General features: G+C 39.9%; 1 protein-coding gene across 1 annotated transcript; it reads right to left on the reverse strand.

Annotated features, from left to right (window-relative positions):
• Window positions 1-4,235: 4,235 nt before the first annotated feature.
• ap1m1 (adaptor related protein complex 1 subunit mu 1) lies at window positions 4,236-22,987 on the reverse strand. Its single transcript, XM_074689591.1, has 12 exons — window positions 22,798-22,987; window positions 20,903-21,059; window positions 20,724-20,791; window positions 20,463-20,593; window positions 17,364-17,511; window positions 17,091-17,217; window positions 16,791-16,933; window positions 14,492-14,563; window positions 13,995-14,153; window positions 13,651-13,776; window positions 5,366-5,441; window positions 4,236-4,953 (listed from the first exon to the last, which is right to left on the reverse strand). Exons 1-12 carry the CDS (start codon window positions 22,837-22,839, stop codon window positions 4,931-4,933), a joined length of 1,272 nt encoding a protein of 423 aa, XP_074545692.1. The 5' UTR covers window positions 22,840-22,987; the 3' UTR covers window positions 4,236-4,930.
• Between the last annotated feature and the right edge of the window lie 1,083 nt (window positions 22,988-24,070).

Here is a 24,070-nt window from a genome sequence, read left to right on the forward strand (position 1 = left end):
TTACTTTTAGCGAGTCATGTGTTTGTTTTGGAATTAAAATGAGCTCCGTTGGACACAAACTTTCTTTGTTCAAGACAACTTTTTACTGGATACAACCCGCCAACGTAAGGTATTTATCAGTAGAGTTACGTGGCGCTACGGTTTGAAACGTGACATCAAGCTAACGTTAAGACATGTCTGTAATGTGTAACGTTAGTGAATCCTGGTTATGTCCTGCCAGTCATCTGCCAAGCAGAGCTAATGTAACCTCACTCTTCATTTTATTGATAGACTCTCAAGTTTGAACAGACCACTGCAGAATAACTGCTGACTGTGGGATGGAGTGAACATTAGCGCAAACACTTTGGCCCGCATGTTAGCCTTTAGCTCGTGCTCTATCTCTCTCCTGTTTATCTTTCTTCTGCTCTTTTGTCCTTTCTCTGTCTGACAGTGTGGCTCCAGTGTCCACCATCACTACAAAATTAATCCCAGACATCGTTTTCAGCAGAGAAAAACATGCTCACTACTAAACTTTGTCAGCTGGCGTGGAGTTGAGACTTATACATGCTTAACTCCTCTTTACAGTCTTCTCTATATGAATTCACAGTTACAAATACTGAAGGTTCGCAGCCCTGATGCCATGCTAGGCTATGCTAACTAGCATCAACACCATAAAAGTGATATGAATTCTGATGGTGCTTAATTTTTTTATGACTCATAAGTTTTGAAGTCATAAAACTTATGGGTTTTGCATAATAGGGGCATGGCTTACTTGGCTGTGTGTTGCTCGACCAGCAGCCAGTTAAGACACAGGTTATGTTGCTTACACTTGCTTTCACACTGTTAGGATGCTTAAAACAGTGCCTTAACAGTATTAAGCCACCACCTTCGCCTCTCCACCTCTCTCTTGCTTATTTCGGGGCCTCTTGGGGGCCAGAGCCACAGGTTGTGGTCAGCAGCTCTCTAATAACAGTGTATGTATGATGAAATGAAATAAGCCTCTGATAATTCAGTCATATGTGCTCCTCTCTTCTTGCTGATCTTTCAAACTTTGGACTCTGCTGCTGATGAGTCAGTTTCCAGGGCAAAGACGAAACAAAACAATAGTTACGTGTGATCTTTTTTCATAGGAAGTAAATATAGTGACAGAGTATTTACAGTGTGGTGCACTTTGACCCCTGCGACTGGCTCCATGAGAAGGCACTGATGAGGCTTTATGACCCACTGTCACGTACCGCCCTCGGCTGTCTCTGCACACTATCTGTTAGCGATGTGTGGGCTGGAGACTCTGAGATTACAACCAGCGTCTCAAGGCCGGTACGGTTGAGCACTCAGCTATTAGCTCTTTAAACCAATATTGTTCTAAAGTCTACACAGGAGGATGGAAATTTCCCGGCTCTTGAGGAATACCCTGCAGTAAATCCAGGCCCCGGACCACACACTGAGCTGCCGGTGCAACAGCTCCTTCAGGTTTGTGCGGGAGGTAGTCCCTCACACTGTGTAGTAAAACACCTTTTCTCTGTTACTGTCTCAAAGTGACTCATCAGCTGTTTGTATTTCACAACTGAGGCCGAGACGCTTCACACACTGATCACAGGGGCACCCCGCATGCCTGGGAGGGGAACGACCTGTCTTTACGTCACGCAGAGATCAGAGTCCTGATGCGACACGCGAGGATATCCCTCGTTGCTAGGCGCCGGGGTTCCGTGTGTGGATAAACATGGAGGTTCCTGGTGGCACACCTGTGTTTGACACTGCCACGCTGTCAGACCTCTCTACCTGTTGCTTCACAGCACTGTTGAGTAACCATAGTTATTTTCCATTGACTGTATCTACACCTATCATAAAATCAGTGACAAACTGTAGGCATGGCGACGGGATAACTGCCTCAGGTAATAGGTGAAGCTTTAACCTGTTGGCCTAGTTGTGGCATGAGAAAGTTCATACGTTAGTGACAAATCAAAGCTAAAATTATGTACTTCATTACGTGTTAATCATCATTGCATAAATTGCTTGGTAACATTCCTCTTTGTAGTTACGTTGATGTATTATTCAAATGAGTTTTGATAACCCTAACGTTAAAGCTTACATAAAACAGCGAATGTTTATGGTAAATATTTGAGGACATAAGAGAGGATACTCATGTTTTCCTGCAACCAGAGCTTCTCTAAATAATCACGCAACATGAAGTGTACGTCAGGTCTCGCCTCGGACTCCTCAGAGGCTGAACTTGTTTTATGAATGCGACCCTCTCATCAGGAGCCAAGTGTTCACAGGCTCTGCCAAGTATCACAGAGAAAGATCCAGAACGAGAGCAGGAGAGATGATGAGTAAGTGTGTTTAACTGACAGCAGTGCCAGGAGGGTTTAATGAGTCGGACTTATAAATTCATGAGAAACTTTAGCCAAAGCACCTTCATGGGAAGAAAAAAAAATAAAGAAGTCCTTTTCAATAAATGGGAAAAAAATATTTTAAAAAAATAATAATTAAGAAAAGTAAAAACACCTGCATGTACAAAAAAATTCTTAGTAAAAAAAACAAAGTAAAAAAAAAAGGTGAATTAAAAATGGGCAAAAAAAGAATAGAGAAATTAAAAGCCAAAAGCATCTCTATGGATCATATATATGTATTAAAAAATGAATAAATATAAAAAATAATAAGACTACAGAAAGTAAAGGTGAAAATAGGGAGAGAAAAACATACAGCTTAACGAACTAAACAAACGAAATTAAGAAAAAAGAAGTTGAGATGATGGTTAGTTTATTAAATAATAAATTGAAAAAATTACAATTAAATTATTTTGTAACAAAAAGAAATAAAGTGCATGAATTCAAATTTAAAAATAAAGAATTTAATATTTCAAAAAATTGAAAAAAAAATATTATTTAGAATAATTTCCTGCATGGATTAAAAATAAAATAAAATAAAAGTGATGTTTTGGGGAAAAACTGATTTAACATTTAAAAAAAAGAAGAAAAAAAAAGCTGGTTCAGGTTGCTTAACTAAAATGCTTGTACATAACTGATTATAATCAATACAGGTTAAATTTAGCCGACAAGATCAACGCATGCTCACTGAGCCCCCTTTGTTCTAGGTATGATCTTCAGGGAGCAGGTACAGAACATCCAGGACGAGGATCAGAGGAGACCCTTTGTCCCATGCAGTTTTAGATACTAGAAAGTCTCTAATCTACAGTTGGATCTATGACGGCACTCTATCGAAACTGGTGTTTTATATTACTCATCAGTCACCAATGCACTGCTTTCATGATGCATATTTTTAATTATGTTCTCTTTTCGTGTTGATCATGTGCTGTCATGTTGATGTCTTTGTCATCAATGTGTCTGCGCTAAATTCTCCTCGTGACAGTAACAGATCTGTGCAGGTGCAGTGTGTGGGAAATTTGCAAGTACATTTAAATTAGCAGTAAATCGGCGAAATATAAAAACATATTGTCATAAATGAAAGCTTCTCCTGTCCTCAAAGGCTAATGTCAGCACATCAACATGAGAGGTGAGTTTTGGAGCTCTTCAATCTAGAGACTGACTGTTATATACCACTAAGCACTCCAATAACCACACTCTACCTTTTATACTACTAAATATGAAAGAAAATTCTGTTTGATTTCAGTTTTTGATAATCTCAGGACAAATCTGTGTGTAACTAAAAACAGGATAATAACTTAAAGAAAATGCAAACTTCTCTGACTGCAGCTCTGCAGACAGAACAAAGTCTTTCCTGTGCTGATATTTAAAGACAAACCTCACATTGCTGTGTTATTACGACACGAGCTGAGCCGTCAGCACCTGTTTACAGTGACTCACATGAATCCAGAATATCACAGTCCCCTTACAAGACTAACTTAAGGAATGACCTCATGTAGGACCACTGCAGTCTGGCTTGGCACGAACAATAGCAGGTCTGTGCTGCGTCCATCCTACATTTCTCTCGAGTATGTCTGCAACCGCTGACCACAGCTTGAGTCACATCCTATCCCGCTCTCCTGCATGTTTACGGAGAGCTGCTGCTCGGTTGCTTATGATATCACGCGCCCTGGTTATTAAGAGTCGCAGTGTTTGAAAGGACCTCCATCGCGGGGTGGAAAGAACCATCAGGGCTACACAAGACCCCTCTTCTCTTAAGTTTTCCCCTGTGTTCAGCATTCCTCGTTTGTTTGTCGGACAGGTGCCTGCAGATGACGCCATGTCAGCTCGGTGACATCACGCTCGAAATGACGCAGTCAGACGATGGAAAACTTTTCTCTAAATAGACATTTAATGATTTAAAACAGCATGGTTACACATGGAGGAGAAGGGAAACAGGTGCCTGGGTGGAAAACTGGGACTCAGAACAGGTATTTATTTCATCGTTTAACTGAAATGACCGCACTTCATGTTTTTATGCAAAGCTGACTGTCGGAGGAGTCACACTGACGAGGAGAAAGCACAACAGCCATGCAGGAAGGCATCGCTCTGGCATGTAACAATGGTACAAAAAGAAGAAGAGTGAGCTTTAAATTTACAACAAATAACACTGAATTAAACATTTAACAAATATATACAGATCATCAACAGATTGGAATTGTAGCAGAACAAAGCAGCTTCATATCCGACTGACCAGAGCGTTTATTTTGAACCTGTGGAGGTGATTACAGTAACTTCTGACGGCAAATGTAACAAAGTGTTTGAAAGATATTTCTTTTAGGTTGGATGTAAACTTTACTCCTGCTCTCATTGGCCTCGCCACAGTAACACATGATAATTACTTCTTTTTCCGTCTAACCGAAGGCTCCTTCTACTATTTGCATTGATCAGAAATTAACAGACCTTCAACGAATACAAAATAAAAACAAAACAAAATAAAAAGTAGATACTGAGTTGATCTTATGACTGACACCTGCCACAGACAGCAGACGAGTGGCCTGACTCCGCCCCCTCTGATTTCCACCTGCCTACTGAGTCCGGAGCTGGTAATCTGTGGAGGAAATGAACAAAACTTAATCAAATGCACAAAGAAACGCGTAAATTAGAGAAATCAGGAGGAGGCAGCTGATGCTTTCCACCCAGAATGAATGAAACATAAAGGAAATGAGATGAGGATGTTTGGCAATTAGTGGCAACATTAGCGAAAAGACCAACATGTGCAACCTCTGTTATCTAAAGACCAGAGGAGGTCAAGAGGAGGAAAAAAAAAAGTAAGTTCACTTTCTCACATTTCGCAGGACGTTGCCACATTGCCTCATGTTCTACAGTGTATCCCCTTTTCATAGAACTGCATCATTTCAAAGCTGGTTCCCACCACGTTGCGCTGTATTGCCCAACTGTTGCCTAATAACTGCACATATGGGCACTTTGTACAACAAGCACTGCTCAACTCTTGTTCCTACCTCCGTTCTGGGTGATGTAGCGCACCCACGGCAGGGCCTGGTATCCACTCTTCTCAATGATCTTCAGGTAACGCACCTGCAGAGGGAAACAGGTGAATAAACATACGTACATTACCATTTACAGTGGGGAAACAGTCTTTTTACAGCTCCTCTTACACCCAATCCTCTGGGTTTGCACACTATTCAAATGATGCAAGTTTTCCTCTTGTGTGATGAAAACTATCTGCAAATATCTAATTAATGTATGGAAATGCCAACTTATAGACTTACAGATAACTTACTGTCTCTTCAGCTAAACTCCTCACTTTCTGTGCAAAGTTTTTCAAAACTGAACCTTAGTTTTGTTTTAATGCCAAAGCAAATCTCTGCGACGCAGTAGCAGCGCGACACGGTTTACCCCGCTAATAAATCCAATTAAGAATAAAAACGTGACACAATAAAAAAAGAGCATAGATGGAAGACATCCAGCATTTTGTCCTCTCTGTGATTGGCATGTAGCCCTTTCATACAAAGTGTAATCAAGCTTTGTTTCAGAGAAGTCTGTGTGCCACCAGGAGAAATGCAGCCGCTGTCGGGGTAAGTGATGATTCTTTCAACCAATGAACAGTCTGCAGTGTTGTTGCTCCACCTTCCGAGAGCGGATCGGTTCAGTTTGGCACCCACACGAAAGGGTCCCAAAAAGTGGGACGGCACCTCTCGGTTTTTAAGGATCTGTCCCGGGATAAGTCAGTGGAAATGCCACAAAATGCGCGCCGTACCAAGACGAACCGAACCTGTCTGCTTGGTGGAAACAGGGCTTAAAAGGTACCATGTTTAAGTACCTAAACGCATCCTCATGACTGTGAGGAAGTGAAAGAGTAGGTGAATTTCCATGCTGGACCTGAACACATTATTAGGTTATAAATTGAAGAATAAATATGTCAAATTGAAAAGAAAATAGATTTTATTATTAAACAAATTGATATTTTTTTACCACATTAACACAAAAAGCACCAGGAATTGGTAACGTATTGTTTCAAATGTGGAAGGTACCCATCCCTAGCCAGGACCTTGTAAAAATAGGTAGGAAACTAGTCACCAGAGCGATTTGGCCCTTAAAAGATATTAACCACTGCTCAAATATTCAAATATTATGACTCATCCCTTTTGCATCCTGCAACATGGAGGCCTCAGCATGCATTGTAAAGAGATCAAGGTGCTATTTGATCTTATACACCCATGGACTGAGCATGTAAGAGAAACCAATGAGCACCATCAGTGCTTCATTTCCATCCTGCACACTGAGTTTAAGGTTTATGGAGGATTTCTGCAGCAGTGTCTTTAAGGTCTCCGTAAAGACTCCATCAGATAACAGCTGATGCAGCACACAGCACTCAGATTCCTCTATATCCACCAGAAACATGTTGGTTTATAAAGCGCTTAAGGTTCAGGGCCATAAGATTTTAATTTCTCATACAGTGCAAACAACCTACAGCTTAGGGAACCACCATCACACATTAACGGTAAGCTGCAACTCAAATAAAGACATCAGAGGCACCTGTACATGTGTCACTAACATAATCTTTTTCTTTTGTCCTTCATGTAAAAATCAATATAAAATGCAGTTTGTGTTGTATCTGTGTGCCTTCATGCTAAATACGCACATGAAAACACACTTGGCAAGTTTTTTTTCCTCCACTGTGAAATTGCATTTATGATGTGGTATTACAGGGTATTATCACTGCAAACTGTTAGGGAGTCTGGTTAAATGGCGTCTGCTGCTTAAAAAATACCCTTCAAAATAAAAGCACTGTTTTTTTTTCCGTCCCTGGAGTCTGAACCAAACATTGGGGGCACGTTCAGTGTTTGATGTAGAAAATTTGAAGTCTGCTGAAGCATACAGTTCTCTAAAATCAAGGCTGTATCATAGCTTTTATTCTTATATTTGAGAACCTTTTAATTTCACCTTTATTTGGGACAGTTTTATCCTCTCTCAAATTTTGCAATAATTTTTGTCTTTTTTTGTCTTTATTTTCCTTACTTCAAAGTATTTATTGTAAAGATGTTTTGTGTTTAGCAATCTGAATTATCTTGTTGTTGAATCATGATCCATGCATTAACTTGCTTTGCCTTTTTTATGCTCTATTCAGGAGGACTTTTGATGCACTTTGCTTTGATAAGTTTGCATCAAATGCTGCAATTATACGCTAACGTGTACCATTGTTTTCCTTTTAGGAACAATTTTACAAAACACTAAATTTAATTCATGCACCAAAAATCTTTTTGGGAGTACTATTGTTAAGATAGTTTTGACTTTTAATTTTGTGTCTGCATGTCATTGCACTGCAAACATCTCACTTAGTTTTCACACATGTTCACGATCAAGTTTCAGTGTCGTACTCAGCAGGTTACGAGTTGTAGTAAGAGGTGTTGTTGATGAGGAAGCTGTGGTATGAGTCACTGAGAAGGAGGAAGCTAAAACAGAACAGCTTTCAAGGGACACACATAGTGAATTTACATAACTGTAACACACTGTTTCTTTAGGGTCTGTGGGGACAAAAATGCAGAATTGGCATTATTGAGATACAACTTTCACAAGTTATAAACCGATATTTCACCACAGTGGTGTTGCAACGCAGTAGAATTACGAGAAGGCGCTCTAAAAATAACCTGCCGGTCTGACCATCACTGAACACGGCTGCACGTCGTTCTTTAGAAAAGGTAGAGGAAGAACAGTTGAAAAGTAGGCCAGTGTCTCGATGTGTCCATCTTTAGGTGTTGCTTTATTTACCTGGATAATCCTCTTTAACAATTCAACCGCAGTGACATGAGGACTCTCTTCTTTGTGGTGGAGCGTTTCATCCTGTGGTTTCTCTATCTGTGCTCTACAAGAATAATTACAGACAGATCTTCCCTGCTTGGTGTTTTCGCAGTCACAACTTTCACACAAAACTTTCTGTGGAAAAGAAATCAGATCCGCGCTCTCACAATTATCAGCACGGCCATTTTAGGGCTGACGCGACCCCTCTCTGGGAAATGTCGCCGCTTCGCAGCTGAAAACCGGGCAGACAGAGCAGGAATTTGTGGGCCGGGAGATGGCGGTCCCCGGCAGTGGCCGCCTTGTTATTACCATCCACTACACAGTGAGGTCAGGCAGCGAGAGCCACCAGACACATGACGACAAACACATAGACACGGGATCAGCCGGTTTGCCTGCACAGCACTTCTCTCTGAACCCAGCAGCCAAACATGCAGCCGGTCTGACCGTGGCTACGCAGTCAGCAAAAACGCCACCAGAAGCCATCCTCCGCAAAATATCATTATGGCTTGTAAGATGAGAAGGGGCACAGAGGATGTTTGTTGTATCGCGTTTGGTAAGTACAGACTTCATGTGTGGTCTGGATTTATCGGGCTTTTGGTCGAAGCCGTGGCCCCTAAAAGTATCTGCCAGCTTGTTTGGCTTCCCTCGACATCACCTAAAGACAGGAGGTTTGAAAAAGTAACTACAGCTCTGCTCTCACAGCCAGCAGGCCAAAGTGAGGGCTTCCTCCGTTTCCAGTCCAGTTTACAAGGTGCAGTGACGTGCATTATACACATATGACATGTGCTGGCCCCTGCACTTAGTGGTGGCGTTTAGAGGAACTTTCTCATGCTTTGATATTTACACGCGTCTAATTAAACTTCACACGGCTTCTTCTCACACGCAGCGTGCTGCATTAGAGTCTGGGACCCAGTCAGCTCCTGCTCTGTAATAAGAGAAACGCTTCAGTTTGATGGGAATATTGTTCTTATTGGGTCCCCTGTGATGTGATCTCATGTTATGTGAGAGTTGAAGCTGTGAGATGTGTAGGGGGATCCTCAGTGCAAGTGAGAAATCAGACTATCAAACTCATTTGTGCTGAGCCATTTAATCGATGACTCAACTATTTAGTGGTGCACATGTCGAGGTGTCACACAGAAAAGTCCCCGGGGTGCTCTGTGGTTTTCAGAGGCAGACTTTTTCAGGTGGCTTCCTTCGAGACAGTTGAAGAAAAAGCAAATTTAACGGAAGAAAAAACTGTTTTGGTCTCTTTCACGGGTTTCGGCGTATTTTTTTTTGACTCATTCGGACAAAATGTTAACAGAACTAACGGCTCTGCTCCACGTCTTTAATAACAGATTCAATCAGTTAAAGTTCATTCATCAGAGGATTACTGAAGGAGCAATCTAACAGAGTAGAACAGACTGTTCTGCCATGCACATCCTCAAGCATTGAAACCTCCATTTAAGAAAGCACCTGGTCACTTTAAAGGCACCACTTGTGAATTTCCTGAAATGCCACAAATTATAAGACATGGGCTGTTTTCCAAACTGCCTACTTTATTCTACATATGAATGTAGTATGCAGTAAGACTGCTCTGTTGGGTCTGTTTTGTGGTATACTACTCTGGTTTTCAGTTCCAGAAAATGGAGCTACAGGTGATGGGTTTTATTTTGCCTTTATTATAAATGTTCAACACAAACTTTGGGTAGATCTAGGCCCGGGGGATATATCAATCATATAACCCTCCGTTCAGCATAAATCTATTCGCTGATGAGCGCAGCAACGTAACAAACCAGCATCAAGGTGCGCTCTGACAAGCAGGGCACTGACTTGTGCAGGGAGGCAGGAATTTTGTGAGCCCACACTTGAATAAAAAGCATTTATTTTTGCTTATTTGTTTGTATTAAAGTTACAGGATAAACAGGCTTCAGCTTTAAAAGAAAATAAAACTAGGCTAAAACAAAGTGTTTTTTTTTAATTATTCAAAAGTAGGATATAACTGAACAGTGTTGTAGTGCACTGAAACAGTACTGTAGACGCTTTTCCTAGCAGTATTTTTAAATTCAAAATGTACAAAATGGTGCAGCTTCAATATGAATGCAAATAAGTCTACCTCCTTTAAAACTTCAAAATTAAGTTATTGAAACAGAAGAAGAGCTGAAACTTCAATTCCAAGAGTCAAATGGGGGTTACTTTAATTAAGTTTGTGATAAAATAAACAAAACTGTTTTTGAGCTCCCCCTGTCATTTGTACTCATTTTCTTTAAAATGTTAGGGAAAAAAATCGTCTAAAATCGTAAAATTAAATTTTAAGGCCATATCACCCAGCCCTAGGAGGATCAAGACATTTTAGTTATTTTGATCATATCATAGCAGAATCATCATATTTGATATTTAATCTGACACCAAAAGTTATATTGATCACTTAAAATCAATCTGAAAGGGATTTTCATTTTTACAGCTGATGGAAAAAACACTTCCTTATAATCCATGTATGGTTTTAAAAAGTCAAGTATTGGTTTATATGGGCTTTAATGAATTAGTAGAAGTAAACACCTCTTTTATAACTGGAAGTAACAAAATTAACTTGTGTTTTTTCCGCATCACTCCACTTCTAACGTCTCAAGTTAGTGTTGTTGTATTGTAGTTGTAATGCCGACTCATTCCATAGATGGCGGTAATTCACCAAAACCTGCCACTGGCATAGACAAACAACGTTAGCGCCATGCATTGTGGGAAACAGTATGCCAGGTAGACTGGCCCTTTGCATACTGAGAAAATTTCCTGGATCAGTCGGACATCCAGGGATTTTTGGCATACTGTGGATTTTGCAAGATTTTGAAAACAGCTTCATCTCCTCCACTCCCGAACTTTGGTTCGTCACATTTTTAATACATGCTTTGTATTTGTTTTACTTTTCTTAATGTAAATGTGTGAATATGTCCTCCACATTGTTTACTTATGAAATTATGCATGTGAACAAAAAAATGCGATTTTGATTCTGATTAGTTTTTAAAATGGGGTTCAAGAGGCAAAAATAGCTTTTCAAGCGTAAACTGCCTCAAGGTGATACATTCAGAAGTGTTTAATGCATTCTTGTTGCAATTTTGATACGTCATACATTAGTCTATGATGAGTTATAGATCTTGTGAATTTGTTTTCTGTTTCTATTCTGTTGTTTCTCTAAAAATGTCTCCAGTCATTTTATTAACATCCTTTACAAAGGCCTTGTTTGAGAAATTGGCCTGGAGCCACATGCCTGCATGCCCAACCCATGCATATGATTGGATGTTGCTAACATTTCTTTTTTTTTTACTGTTACCTCCGCTAAACTCATTCTGCTTAAAAGCTAAAGTATGTTTTACTACGACTCTAAAGGAGGGCACATGACAAAACCTGTTGGTCTAAGACAAAGTTATTCTCCTTCCTCACAGTGTTGCTGCTGTTTTGACTCCATATGAGTCTTCTAACTGGATTTAAACCAAGCTCACACTTGTCATCATTCAGAAGAACTAAATTCAAGCACAGAAATGTCAGAAATTGACCACCTTACTCTGATCACTGGCCGCAGTGACTAAGGGATGTGTCCAGCTTAAAGTTCAGAGGGGAAAAAGTCTTTTCTTGTGTTTGAATACAAAGTGACAGTAAATTATTGAAAACCACATGAGCGAGTCTGATTGTAGCTGAGAGGGACTGATTTAAATATGACCTTTGCATTTGTTGAAGGAGTACTTATAGTGAGGGTGTGGGTTGACCTCGTGGTTTAAGCGCCGACCTGTGTGCAGAGGCTGGAACAACCTCCACACTTCCTGTCTCTTTAGCCTTCCTATCACTTATGGCACAAAGGCCCAAAATCAACAGATGTGTTTATTATCACCACTGTATGATGAGAGACGTGAAGTGGGTTATCACTAAAAATGTATTGCTGGATGTTTTGAACTTTTACATTGTCTTATGCAGTGTAAAACAAGCAAATACATCACAGAACAGAGGACAAGACCTATTCCCTGGATTTATAAACTTGCTCCACACCTGCACTGTGACCTCATGCTCTTACTTTTATTCCTGACATCTGCTCTTTAAAGGATTGGCAAAAGTTTGAAAGTAGGAAAGAAATCAAAGATAATTTCTCTCATCTGTCAAATTACCTCGAAAATTGACAAGTGCACTTACTTGTAATGCCAAAATTGCCCTGAATTAAAGTATTATGCATTTCAATTAACATCTGAGTGAGCTGCTTGTTTCCGAGTGGGCTGTGTCACATCCACACAACTTAATAACCTTTTATTGACCGTCATAGGAAATGTGGAGAAGGAGGGAAAATGACCCTGGAGCTGGACGGAAAGAAGAGACTTTACAAAACTGTTCCAGGGGAGGAAAAAGATTATTTCTGACTCCTTCTTCACTGTTTGGGTTAAGAATACAGGTCTTTACTAAAGTAAAAGTTGAATATGATGCCTTTTTAAAAATATTTTGAAGTTCTGAGTGAAATCATGAGTCATAATTAAAGACTCACTTCCCTTCTAATTTACGACACTGATATTGACCCTTTCTTTTACTCCTCGAACACAACAATTTCTAAGAATGCACCAGTAATTTACAACCCCTGATTACAACGTCTCTGCTGAATATTTTAATTTCAGAACCCCTTCTTTTGGACACGTCAAATGAGATCTGGGAAATGTCACTAGCTTGTAATCGCACCTGCTGAAAACTTGTCTTTTACCTCTGCACAATGACAGGATATTTTCAAACAGAGATTGTCAGGTTTCCTCACATGAAGACATGGTGAAAGTCAGTTTTGTGTTAGTGTGTTGCTGCAGACATAATCATGTGATTACACAGTAGGTGCAGGACGTCTGTATAAACCTGCGGTCAGTCAGAGTTTTCATTTGAACATGAGGAGAAAACATTAGTTTCTCTTTAAGCATCATGGGAATTGCAATCAAAAGCCAATAAATCTTCTAACGTGCAGCCAAGCATGACATTTTCTATCGCTGTGATTAACCCGAGGGGCACAGGGCCATGACTCAGTCCGCTCTGACAAACACTCCACCACATGAGGAGTCCCCTCGGTTAAACAGCGCTGCTTTACTGCCCCCTCTGGACGCAAAGTGCACACACATGCATTGTTTGAATTCCTGCTCTGGAGAGTTTGTTTGAGACGCTTCTGCTGCGTGCAGTAAATTCTAAATCAAGGATGACAGAAGAACAACAGAAAACCACAAGATATGTGGAGTATGCATGCATGCCTGTGAACCGGACTGTAAACAGGCAGCAAAACAAAAGTGCTGCATGTGTTTGTATTGTGTCCCAGGAGGATTACCAAACAGGAATGATCAACACACGGTTTGACCAACAGTTTCCTGTGATTACATCTATCTGTCTTCATTTCAGTTCTCCTTGGAGCATCATGTCTAAACTAATTTTACCTCTGCCTCTGAGATACTTCTCTCAAACTGACTCCCAGAGGTCGTGTGTGTGTGTGTGTGCTGAGATGTACCTGGATGCCTGAGGTGGTGAAGTACGGGATCTCAAACTTGACACTGATTGGCGGCTTCCCCTCCTTGTCTTCAGCCTCCACGCTCGGCAGACCAAAGTGGGCTCTCATTAAATACTCTTTTCCACCCTGTAACGAGTCACAACACAAACCGTAAACCTCTCAGTTTAGACAAACTTAATCAGAGTTTTATAAACACCAACTCAAAGACAGATGCAGAAAGTGACTTGATTGATCACAGGGAGGTAAAATCAGAAGCGAACTGCAACCACAATCAAAAGTAAAACTTGAAAACTGTCATTCTTTCACCGTCTATACGATACTCATGAGTCAGAGTTTCTGCTCACAGGGAAGGACTTGATGGACCAGACAATCTCGCTGTTCTCAGGCACCCACTTCACGCTGCCCACTGTGGTCTTGAATTTGGGTGAGTCAGCGTCCGTTGGCACAGGAATGTGGATCTCCACGTTGTTGGCTGTGGAACGCCTCTTGAACTGGCTCTTCGCCTAAGCCATAAAACAAGCAGGTCAAGTTAAACACGTTGTCATGACTGACTCGGAGGATTAAACCAGAGCTTAATGAAAGATTTAAATATGCATTAAAATGGTGTGAAAGCATGAAACACACAAAAAAAATCCCCACATGGTCTTTAAAACATTACAATGTGCTGATTTCTGCTGACATAGTTCTGATGGTTTTTTTTTCCCATGTGGACGTCAGAAATGATAAATCCTGTTTCTCTTCATTTTCTGATGAGAAGTCACTATGGAGCCAATTTTCCACAACAACAACAATGTTGCTATGAATGACTTGACAGCTGATGTAAGAAGTGAAACTAACAAACCTTGATCATGTACTCGATGCGACTGTGGGAGTGCTTCTCAATAACAGATTCAATCCAGATCAAAGGCTTCACCTGCAACACACACATTTTCACTTTCAATTATGACATTTCAAAAGTGGCAGTTAGATAGAAATGTAGATATTAGTATACAATAAGATATGACACCATTGCCACCTGGTGGTCAGTAGATGTTACTGCAGTTAAACCAACCACAAGGTTTTGAGAACATCATATTTTTTGTGATTGAACTTCACAAAAACAGAGAAAAGTCACATAATAAAACAGGGTTTCACATTATAACTGTCCTGCTGGTCTGGATGCAAGATTAGAAGACTCCCAGTCAGCTGATTGCATGTTTCCCTGGCCAGCTCAGGCCGGTTTAAAATGCAGTCTCAGGAGACCTCGTTGCCTATGAGATGATGTCACTCAGTTTCACATCTTTATTCTGCCAAGCTGGGGAATTTGTCAGTGATCTCATCATCTCCTTTGATACAGATTGTGCCATCTTGTCAACACACAGAATGAAAAGAAATTCAAAACAAAGGTCAAGGGAGAGTGACATGTAGTGTGAGAGCAGAAAAACAAAAAGTTGTTATGTTTTGTCCTCAGTTTTGTTACGTTGTGGGTCAGTTATTACATTTAACAAGGCCACTTGAGTTGGCTGGAAGCTAAAAATATCATCTTTTGCCACATTTTGCCAGTCAATGCCGAGAGTAGGAGGACGAGTCAGCTAAGTGTAGCAGAGACTAAGTTGTTTGCCTGGATATCAAAGGAATGACTGCTTTCTTTACATGTGTAAACAAATCAGAAGGTCTGCAGTATCACTGACTAGCTGTACATAACTCAACATAGCACAAAAAAGTCAGATCATGTCTTTGTTGTAGCCATGCTTCTTGGCAAAATATCTTATGAGTGACAACCTCTGGTGTAAAACTATGAGGTGGTGCTGAAGTACTAAAATCTGCTGTTTCTCGAGTGTCTGCTTGAGGCTGGCTCTGGAAGTACAGGAAGTCACATACACACCAAGCCACAAAAAAGAGTTTTCACAGCAGAAGTTAACCTATTTGAAGCCTGGTTCAAAAAACGTCTCCTGTCCGAATCGCTAATTTCACAGCACACACTGTACGGGGCAATTTTTTTTCCGAACTTGGCAGTTTAGAGGATATTAAGATCGTGAGCTCGCCCAATCAGAGGCACAGCTCAGCCCACATGGCTGACGGGCTCCCTATAGCTGTACTCTAAGCTCCTGTCACTTCCAATATGGCCGCTATAGCCAATCTGCTTCAAAAAGGGGAGACTACGTCCAATAATTATACAGTGTATGATCTTATACCACTGGAAAGCTTATTCCTCTTTTTAAATGGTGCCACATTTGTAAGGAACACTGGTTACCAAGGATTCTGTTTGTCAAATGAATTAATTGTTAAATTGCCAAAATGCCCTGCTTCTTCAGACTTCAACCATCCAATCCACTAATCAAGAGTCAGTGACTGAATGAACTGTTTGGTACTGGCAAATCCTACTCAGCTCTAATAACATAAACATGCTTTCAACAACAAAGAAATGATCTCCCAAACAGAGATTGCCTTATGTTTGGTGGTATGTTTATGTTAGCTTAATCCCAGCACATGGCTAACAGGTCACCCAGCTGTAACATTAACCTGCTGACAATTATAGACAAGGAGACAGTGCGTAATAATGGTAATTTTCTGAGCACTTCATCCCTCTGTCAGTCAGAAAGAGGTTTTAAACCCTTGTCTGTTATTTTCAGAGTCAGGGGTAATATTTCTTACTTGGTGAGTACAATGGTGAGGCCACAGTGTAAGCTCATGTCCCTGCACTGGTCTGTGTTATGTTGAAACTGTGCTGTCTGCTCTGAGTGTTATAGAGGACATCTGGGGGAAAACACTGATTGTGCAAAACTTTGTGATGGAGGACAGTGGTTTACATGCTTTGATTGTGTAACATGTGCCTGAAACATTTCACAGTATGAAAACACAAGGCCAAACAAATACTGAACCTTTGGAGAATTGTTGGGAAAAACCCGAAAATGATATAGAAACCTTAAAACCTTAAAAAAAAATGAGTATATATGGAATTACTGAAGTTATTTTTTATTTAAACTATAAGTATTCAAATGTTTAAAATCAGTTTGGTTAAAAACATGTTTCAAAATTTACAGAATTGAGAATTTGTAAAATTTTATACCTTGTAGACTAAATCATAGTTAGCAACCCCATACCAGGATCGGATCGGTGCATCCCTACCCATTTGGCCAGCTTCCACACGTTGTACTCACGTGAGTGTTGAGGCGGTAGGACATGAGCTCGAACTCTCCATCAGGAGGAATGAAGGAGATGGTGCGATCGTTCTCGAAACGAGACAGACGGACACACTGGTGGAACTTCACATCTTCCAGCTCCACTGATTTACTCTTCCCTCCTGTGGGAAAAACAATCATACACAAAATTAAACATATGAAATGCACATGGATGCACAGAACGACTGGACAGAGTCTGGAGGAATTGTCCAACTTTAGCAAACATTCCTAAATGAAATATTCAACATAATTATTTTCATTTTGCTCTTTTTGACTCACTTCCAGTGTTTTCAAACAGAACCTTGTCATTAAGGCCCAACCGCAGCTCAGGCATCCCAGACAGGAAGACTCGCATCTTAATTGAGCCAACAATCTCACTGCGGAGAACATTGCCGTTGGCACTAACCTGAAAAACAAGAGAATTGCAACAATCATTGGCAAAACAGTCGCCAGCTAACAGCAAAATCACCAAACTGATGTTTTGACGCATGCAGGGAGGAAGTTTACTGTCATTCCTTGAGCAACAGCACTTCTAAAAGAAGGAGTTCCTACCAGGAGGTTGACTGACTCAATGACGTCCAGGAAGACCTCGTTCTTCCTGTACTTGATGCCCTCTGACCTCCAGGACACAGCGTTGGTGACTGTGGCAGGGGGTCTTGGGGCGCCAGTGTCAAGCTTGTGCCCCTCCTGGGTTATGTATCTGTGAGACAAAAATGTAAACACTGAAGCAAAACAGAGAAAAAGAGGAAATCGAGTGTGTGCGGTGGTGAGTTCCCAGACGGCATCAAAGAAGAAGAGAGAGTCTCATGGTTACTAAAAGGGAGGACTGCCTGACTTATTGCTGAAGTCTGGGGGAAACCCAGAGTTAGCTTTCTGCACGTCTGCATCAACCACAGGTCTGTGAGTTGAAACGGTCATCCACAAATCTGTGCTAACCACAGCGCTGAGAGTTTAAACGTTCAAGCGAGACATCAAGCTTCATCTGATTCTCAGATTTACAGAGATGAGAAAGTCATCTGTGAAGCAGATTTAACGGCTCCACAACAGTCAATTCGAATAAATCTCTGCAACGAGGGTCACACACCCTGTGATGCTCATTTTAAATGGTAAAATGAAACATTCAATCGACACCTAATTACAAAGTATCATAGTGAAGTATCAAGCGTGTTAGAGAACGGCTAAAATACACCAGATGTGTCTGCAGTCCGTCTCCGTTCCGTCCCGACAAACAGATCAAATAGTTTTCATTCAGACTAATATGTCAACTTACACTGGATCCACTCTGTTGCAGTACATCTGCCTGGCTGCTCCGTCATGTCGCAGGTAATACACAGCCATCCTATTTTTGATGGATGCGGAGCTGTGACACATAAATTCAGCGTCGAGAAGATTGAGCAGGATAGGAAGTAGTGACCGGACACTTCCTTAAAAGACCCAGTGATTTTTAAAATAAAACAAGCCGTGTCGAAATCAGTTTGTATTTAGCTTGACTACGATGACAAACAGACATTATGAGCAGAGCCAGACCAGGAGTCAACAAGTTTGAGATTTTACAGCCCAACATGAATGAAGAGAGACTTATCAATGGAGTGGGAAGCACGGGAACTCCTCAGTCTGTGACTCAAGCTGCCTGTCAGTCATACAGCTTGTTGAACTGAACACGCAGCTAGTGACAAACACAGTCAAGACACAGCACAATGGAGTCGCACAGCAGATGTATCTGGTGTATTTGAGGCGTAATTCTGAAGAGCCACGACAGGAGATTACTTTTTTCTACAGAATATCTAGAAAACAATCGACTGTTAATGATAAAAACTTCCACCATTAACAGCTGCTTCACAAGATGATCCACATTCCTCATGTCAGTGCAGACGGCTCACTGCTCCTCTGGGATCCCCCATATGTTGCTCTACATGTAGACAAATCATAGCCTGAAAAGACTTCCACCTCACAAAACTGCAACTTAATGCATTTTACATCTCTTCAAATCTTAATTTAAATCAAAAAAGCGTTAGTTGCAGGTTTGTACCACAATTTGTTACTCGACAATGTTAAAAATTATGATGGCCCAGTACATATTTCATATTCTGGATATTAGTATCCAGAATGTTGCCAGAATCTGGATCTTACTTTTATATCTCTCAGAAATTATGGTGACCTTGTCTTGTATTGTTTTGCAAAGCAATCCGACCATTTCTGGTGGAGTTATATACACATATGGTGAAAACAGCCCTATCTAACAATGATAAAGAATCCTTTAAAGAGTTCCTGGATCAAGACGGTGATCCGGATCACCTCCAAAATGTAATCACTTCTTTTTCATCCCATTTTGAACATTTCCTAAAAAATTCATCAAGATCCGTTCGTTACTTTTTGAGTTGTGTTGTTCACAGGCAAACAAACAGACAAACTTTACCCAAAACATAACCTCCTTGGCGGAGGTAATAATTCATGACTTTGTTCTTGTGATTTAAGACATCTTTCTTGTGAACCTCTAACATTTTTTTCCATTCCTGTTACAATATGACTTTTTTCTTGAACTCATGATTTTTTCTTCTTAAAATGACCCTAATCTAATAAATGGCCCCAATTCTGTCATACTTCAGTGTTAGCATCTCTAAGGCCAGACGTTTTGATGGGCATTTATATCAAATAAAAGAAAGAAATAATAAAGATACATTCAGATGAACACTAAAATGCATTTTGCAAAGTTGAATCTAAAGTTAAAATACCAGAGAACTACATTCCATGTGTTTTAGAGACTGCTGTGTGTGACCACAAGCATTACGTGGAGGATTTCATTTTAAACATGTTCATAAACTTAGTTTTAACGACATTATGTTTAATTTAATTTGTTCTATCTATAGCAACTGTGGTATTCTCTCTTACCAGGCGATTTAACCAGGTACTGTTTGTCAACTGTTAGATGAAAGTCAGAGAAGGATAAAGCAGCTTGTTTATATTAGAATTTTAGTTAAAAATCTTTGCATTTGTGTTACTGCAGTGTGGGGGAGTAGGACTGTTTTCTCAAGCTCCAACTGTGACTGGATCTATCACACCCTCTCAACAAAGAGCTTATATATGATATTAACATATCTCTCAAAAAATCTTAAGTATTTAATGGTTTACATAAAGGGCCATTGCATCAGTAGAGATGTGCTTTTTTTTTAGCCCTTTAATACAGAGACTGCTGTTAGTTTTACAGACCACCAGAGGGCAGTGTGTCTCTGAGTCTGAACCCTGAGAGGTAACATCTTTTTCTGGCACCAACAGAAAGATTGCTTCAATCAACTATCATCCACTTATCAATAGTGGATGATAGTTGATTGAAGCTGCTCATCTGGCAGATTTTCTTTGTGACACGTGATATGAGTGATCTTTGATAGCTGTTCACTCGTCGGAAACCCACAAAAAAACACTGTCGACTGCACAGGATGCACTCTCAGCTTCCTGATACTTTTCATCAGCCTCTGTTTGCAGCGATTATGAATGAAAATGTGTGTGTGTAGGTGAATGGGTGTGAGAACGTATTTTCCTTTTTGAAAGAAGGACACTGAATTCTAATCTGATGTGGACTTAGGAAAATACTGCCTCAATTTAACTATTTTTCTGTATTAAGAGTCTTAAAGAAACAACCTGAAGAGTACTCACTCTTGCAGAATCTTGCTATCTGTGGTCTGAGGATATCCAAAGTCCATCAGCTCATCCATCAGCTCGTATATGATAACAAAGTTATCTCTGATGCTCTCTTCCTCCAGTTCTTTGAAATACTCTGAAAAAACCTGAAAAACAAACGCACTGTTTCAAAATCCTGTTGGATATCACTATAAATACAGAGTACACCACAATCAGAAATAATGCTAAATATATGGTTTCCTTCAAGACCAAGCATACAGGAGCAAACAATCCTACCTGGACTATTTTATACAAGAAGGAGAAGACCAGTGAGACGCTGGCATTTTTCTTGGATGTTGCAACCACTGGTAAGATAATGTGTCAAGAATTATCACAACAATCCATAGCATTAAATATAAAAAAGAGATGATCTTCATGTACAAATATCACACAATGACACAGCATAAAAAGGATACAGTAGAGGTTATTGTGTTTAATCCACATGAAACGGACTCCTCCATGGGCCAGGATTGGAGACAGCGTCCCCTCCTCCTCTTTGTCCATAAGGAGGGTCATGAAGTGTTCGATCTCTGACATGTCCACATCTCCTCTGTAATTGCGGCACACAAGTACCTGAAAGATACGCACAGTATTTTTCCAGATGCCAAATCATTCTTAATCCAAGTTAACCGTGGGCAGCTGATGGCAAACATCAGCTTCGTCTGGCTGTATAAATGTTATACACATAGCGGTGAGCAGGGGCGTAGCTACAATTAGGCAAACACAGGCAGTTGCCTGGGGCCCCAAGATTCCCAGGGGCCCCCAAAGCATCTCTTAAAAACTGATTTATGAAGTTCTCTTCAATTGAAAGCATTTATTTTTTCTAAATCTTACTTCAAATGCTTCAAAATACATCAAAAGGCTTAATCTTCAATGATCGTTTTGGGTACTCTCCTTCCCTTCTTATTCAGCGGGCTATTCCATGTTACAACACATCTGAAAATTTGATTCAGGAAGAAAGTGGTAAAAAACACTTTTGCCCCATTTTTTTCTTATTTTCAACCAAGTCGGAAATAATCACCTCTTTCATTAGATTTTTTTTCCAGTTTTATATTGTGCTTGATATTTGCATATTTTTTTCTTTACTAAATTCTTTTTTTCAATATTTACCTATTGTAATGTTTTTCACTTCATACTTTCTTGTTTGTTACTATTACTCTGTAAATTCCCCACTGTGGGACAAATAAGCTGTCAATTGACCATTAAAGATTTCAAATCCAGGACAAAGTGGACTAAATGATGTATTCACTTTTTTCAAAATCAAACTAAAGTACAGAACTTGAGGAAATGCATTTAGTTGCGTTAAGTTACCATGTACAAGATTAGCACTGTCTCATGCCTTGATTCTCAGAAAGAGACAGTGGACCCAGGGAAGGCCAGTCTAGCTCTGAGGAAGATGAGTTACAAGGATATGGAGGGGCCCATTGACTGGGTTTGCCTTGGGCCCCCAAACGACTAAATACGCCCCTGGCAATGAGACAATGGCTACTATGACAGGGCGAATGTAGCCTTTTTTGCCATTATTTTGTCAAAGATGGAATTCCAATCAAAATACAGTCCTTTATAATGGCTATTAGCATTTTATAATCATGACATAAACATGCCTTAATGTGAGCAGTAAGTAACCACAGGCTAAAACTTTATACTGTATCTAAAGTCAGTTGTTTGCATATGTATGATACATGTTTCTGATCACTTTTAATATAGATCTCAACTCTTAAAACCTGGCAATCAATTTCTGGCAACACCATTGCCAACTATGTGGTTATGATTCAACTAATAATGATGCAAATGGGTACCTTAAATAATGCATGTGTCGTTTTGACAAAAGCAGGGATGCTAGCTGCTGCAACAGCTGTCCAATATGACGTCCCATCAATTTAAACGTAGCTCATGACTTTAACGTCAAATGTATCAGTATTTGCAAAACGGTTACTGATTAATAGTAGCTACATAATTAAGTATTGAACGCCTTGATGACCACGGATGTGTATATCATACAATATTTGAACAGTTTAGTTGTCTTGGCATCCTCATGCGGGTAACAGCTGGTCACCTGTTTATTAGCCTGCAGTTGTTTCCTTATCATTACGTGGCCTTTAGCTGTTTTACACATCATATGAATCAAACCACTGTGTTTAGGTGCAGAACAAAGGCTTTATTTGCGAGTTTAACCCCTATTCCTTGCATATAAACTGGTGTCGTAGCGTAAACTGACCTGCAGATTGAGCCACATCATAATCTGTCAGTGAAGAATGTGTTAGGAAGGCTAACGTTAGCTTAGCACCGCAGCATCAGTCCGTTATCTTACCTTTCCTTTCAAATCCAACACGTACACCGCACTCGCAGACATCTCGAACTAATTTATTCGAGCTTAGTCCAGCTCGTTGTTAGTACCGTGTTGTTATTTTCTGTTAAAATCTACTTCAGGGCTAACATCGAAGCACCGACTTTCATTCATAATACTGAGAAGAGGAAAGAAGAAACCCTTCCCTTTTTTTGTCACACCAGCCACAAAATAGGACGAGCGCCCTCTGGAGGCCGGGAGGACGCGGTGACTAGAATTCTATGCAGTCCCACAGTGGTACGAAATAATACCAGAAAATGCCGTTTAAGTTCTTTCTTTATCTAAAAATGGACAAAATAGTCACTTCAGTATGGTGAATGATGTAAAATAAGAAATAAATTCAATTCACTGTGATGGTTGCTTAAATACCTCGCAGTGTTTTCGCTGGAGCTACAGAAAACAGAATGGCTAAGAGCTAAAATATACATCACATAAACAGCGCAGCACTTTTTTTGACTCCAAAGTTTTATTTTTCTATCTAAATTTTATTTTACCAAGTATACACTCGTTAAGATATAAAAGCTATTTCACAGTTAGGTTAGGTAAGGTTACTACACTCCTGGGTAGTTTTGTTTAGCTGCAAGGTTTTAATGACATCCACCAGACAAAACAGTCAGAAATGACAGATATTTAAAACACTAAAACATGATTTAAAAAGTACTCTGGTTCCACCAACCATAGTTTACATGAGCAGGAATATAATTTGATAGATACATCTATAAAATGAATAAAAAAAATATATCAAAATGACAATAGATAGGTAAAAACCACAGAAGTCAAACTAAGATAAAATGGATAAATAAAAGAAAATCAAGGTGAAAGCTGTGAACGGATAAATAATGATAAAATTAAGTGGACAATGAAGTCCTGGCCAAGAGTGAAGCAAAATTTTACATAAAGAGCAAGAAGTACAACAGACAATAACAAGTAAACATTGCACCAATCAGTGAATCAGCAGTAAAACTTGCTTAAATTTATCCATTTGACAAAAATACAAGCAAAAAAAAAAAAAAGAAGAAGAAAAGAAAATAAAAGAAAGAAAGAAAACTAAGACTAAGATGAAGGAACAAAAACACTGAAAGCACTTTGAGCAAAGACTGAGTGACTCAGAGGAACCACAAACAACCTGTTCAGACATAAGTGACAGACAGTGACAACGATAGGAGTCAGTGAGTGAGATGACAGATTATGTGGTATGACCTTATAAAGAAAGTTATACCAACACACCTGTCTATCT

The sequence above is a fragment of the Halichoeres trimaculatus genome, unplaced genomic scaffold (genome assembly GCF_033239565.1).
Source record: "Halichoeres trimaculatus isolate MK-OKI-2021-1 unplaced genomic scaffold, fHalTri1.1 fHalTri1_scaffold_15, whole genome shotgun sequence".
Classification (NCBI taxonomy): Eukaryota; Metazoa; Chordata; class Actinopteri; order Labriformes; family Labridae; genus Halichoeres; species Halichoeres trimaculatus.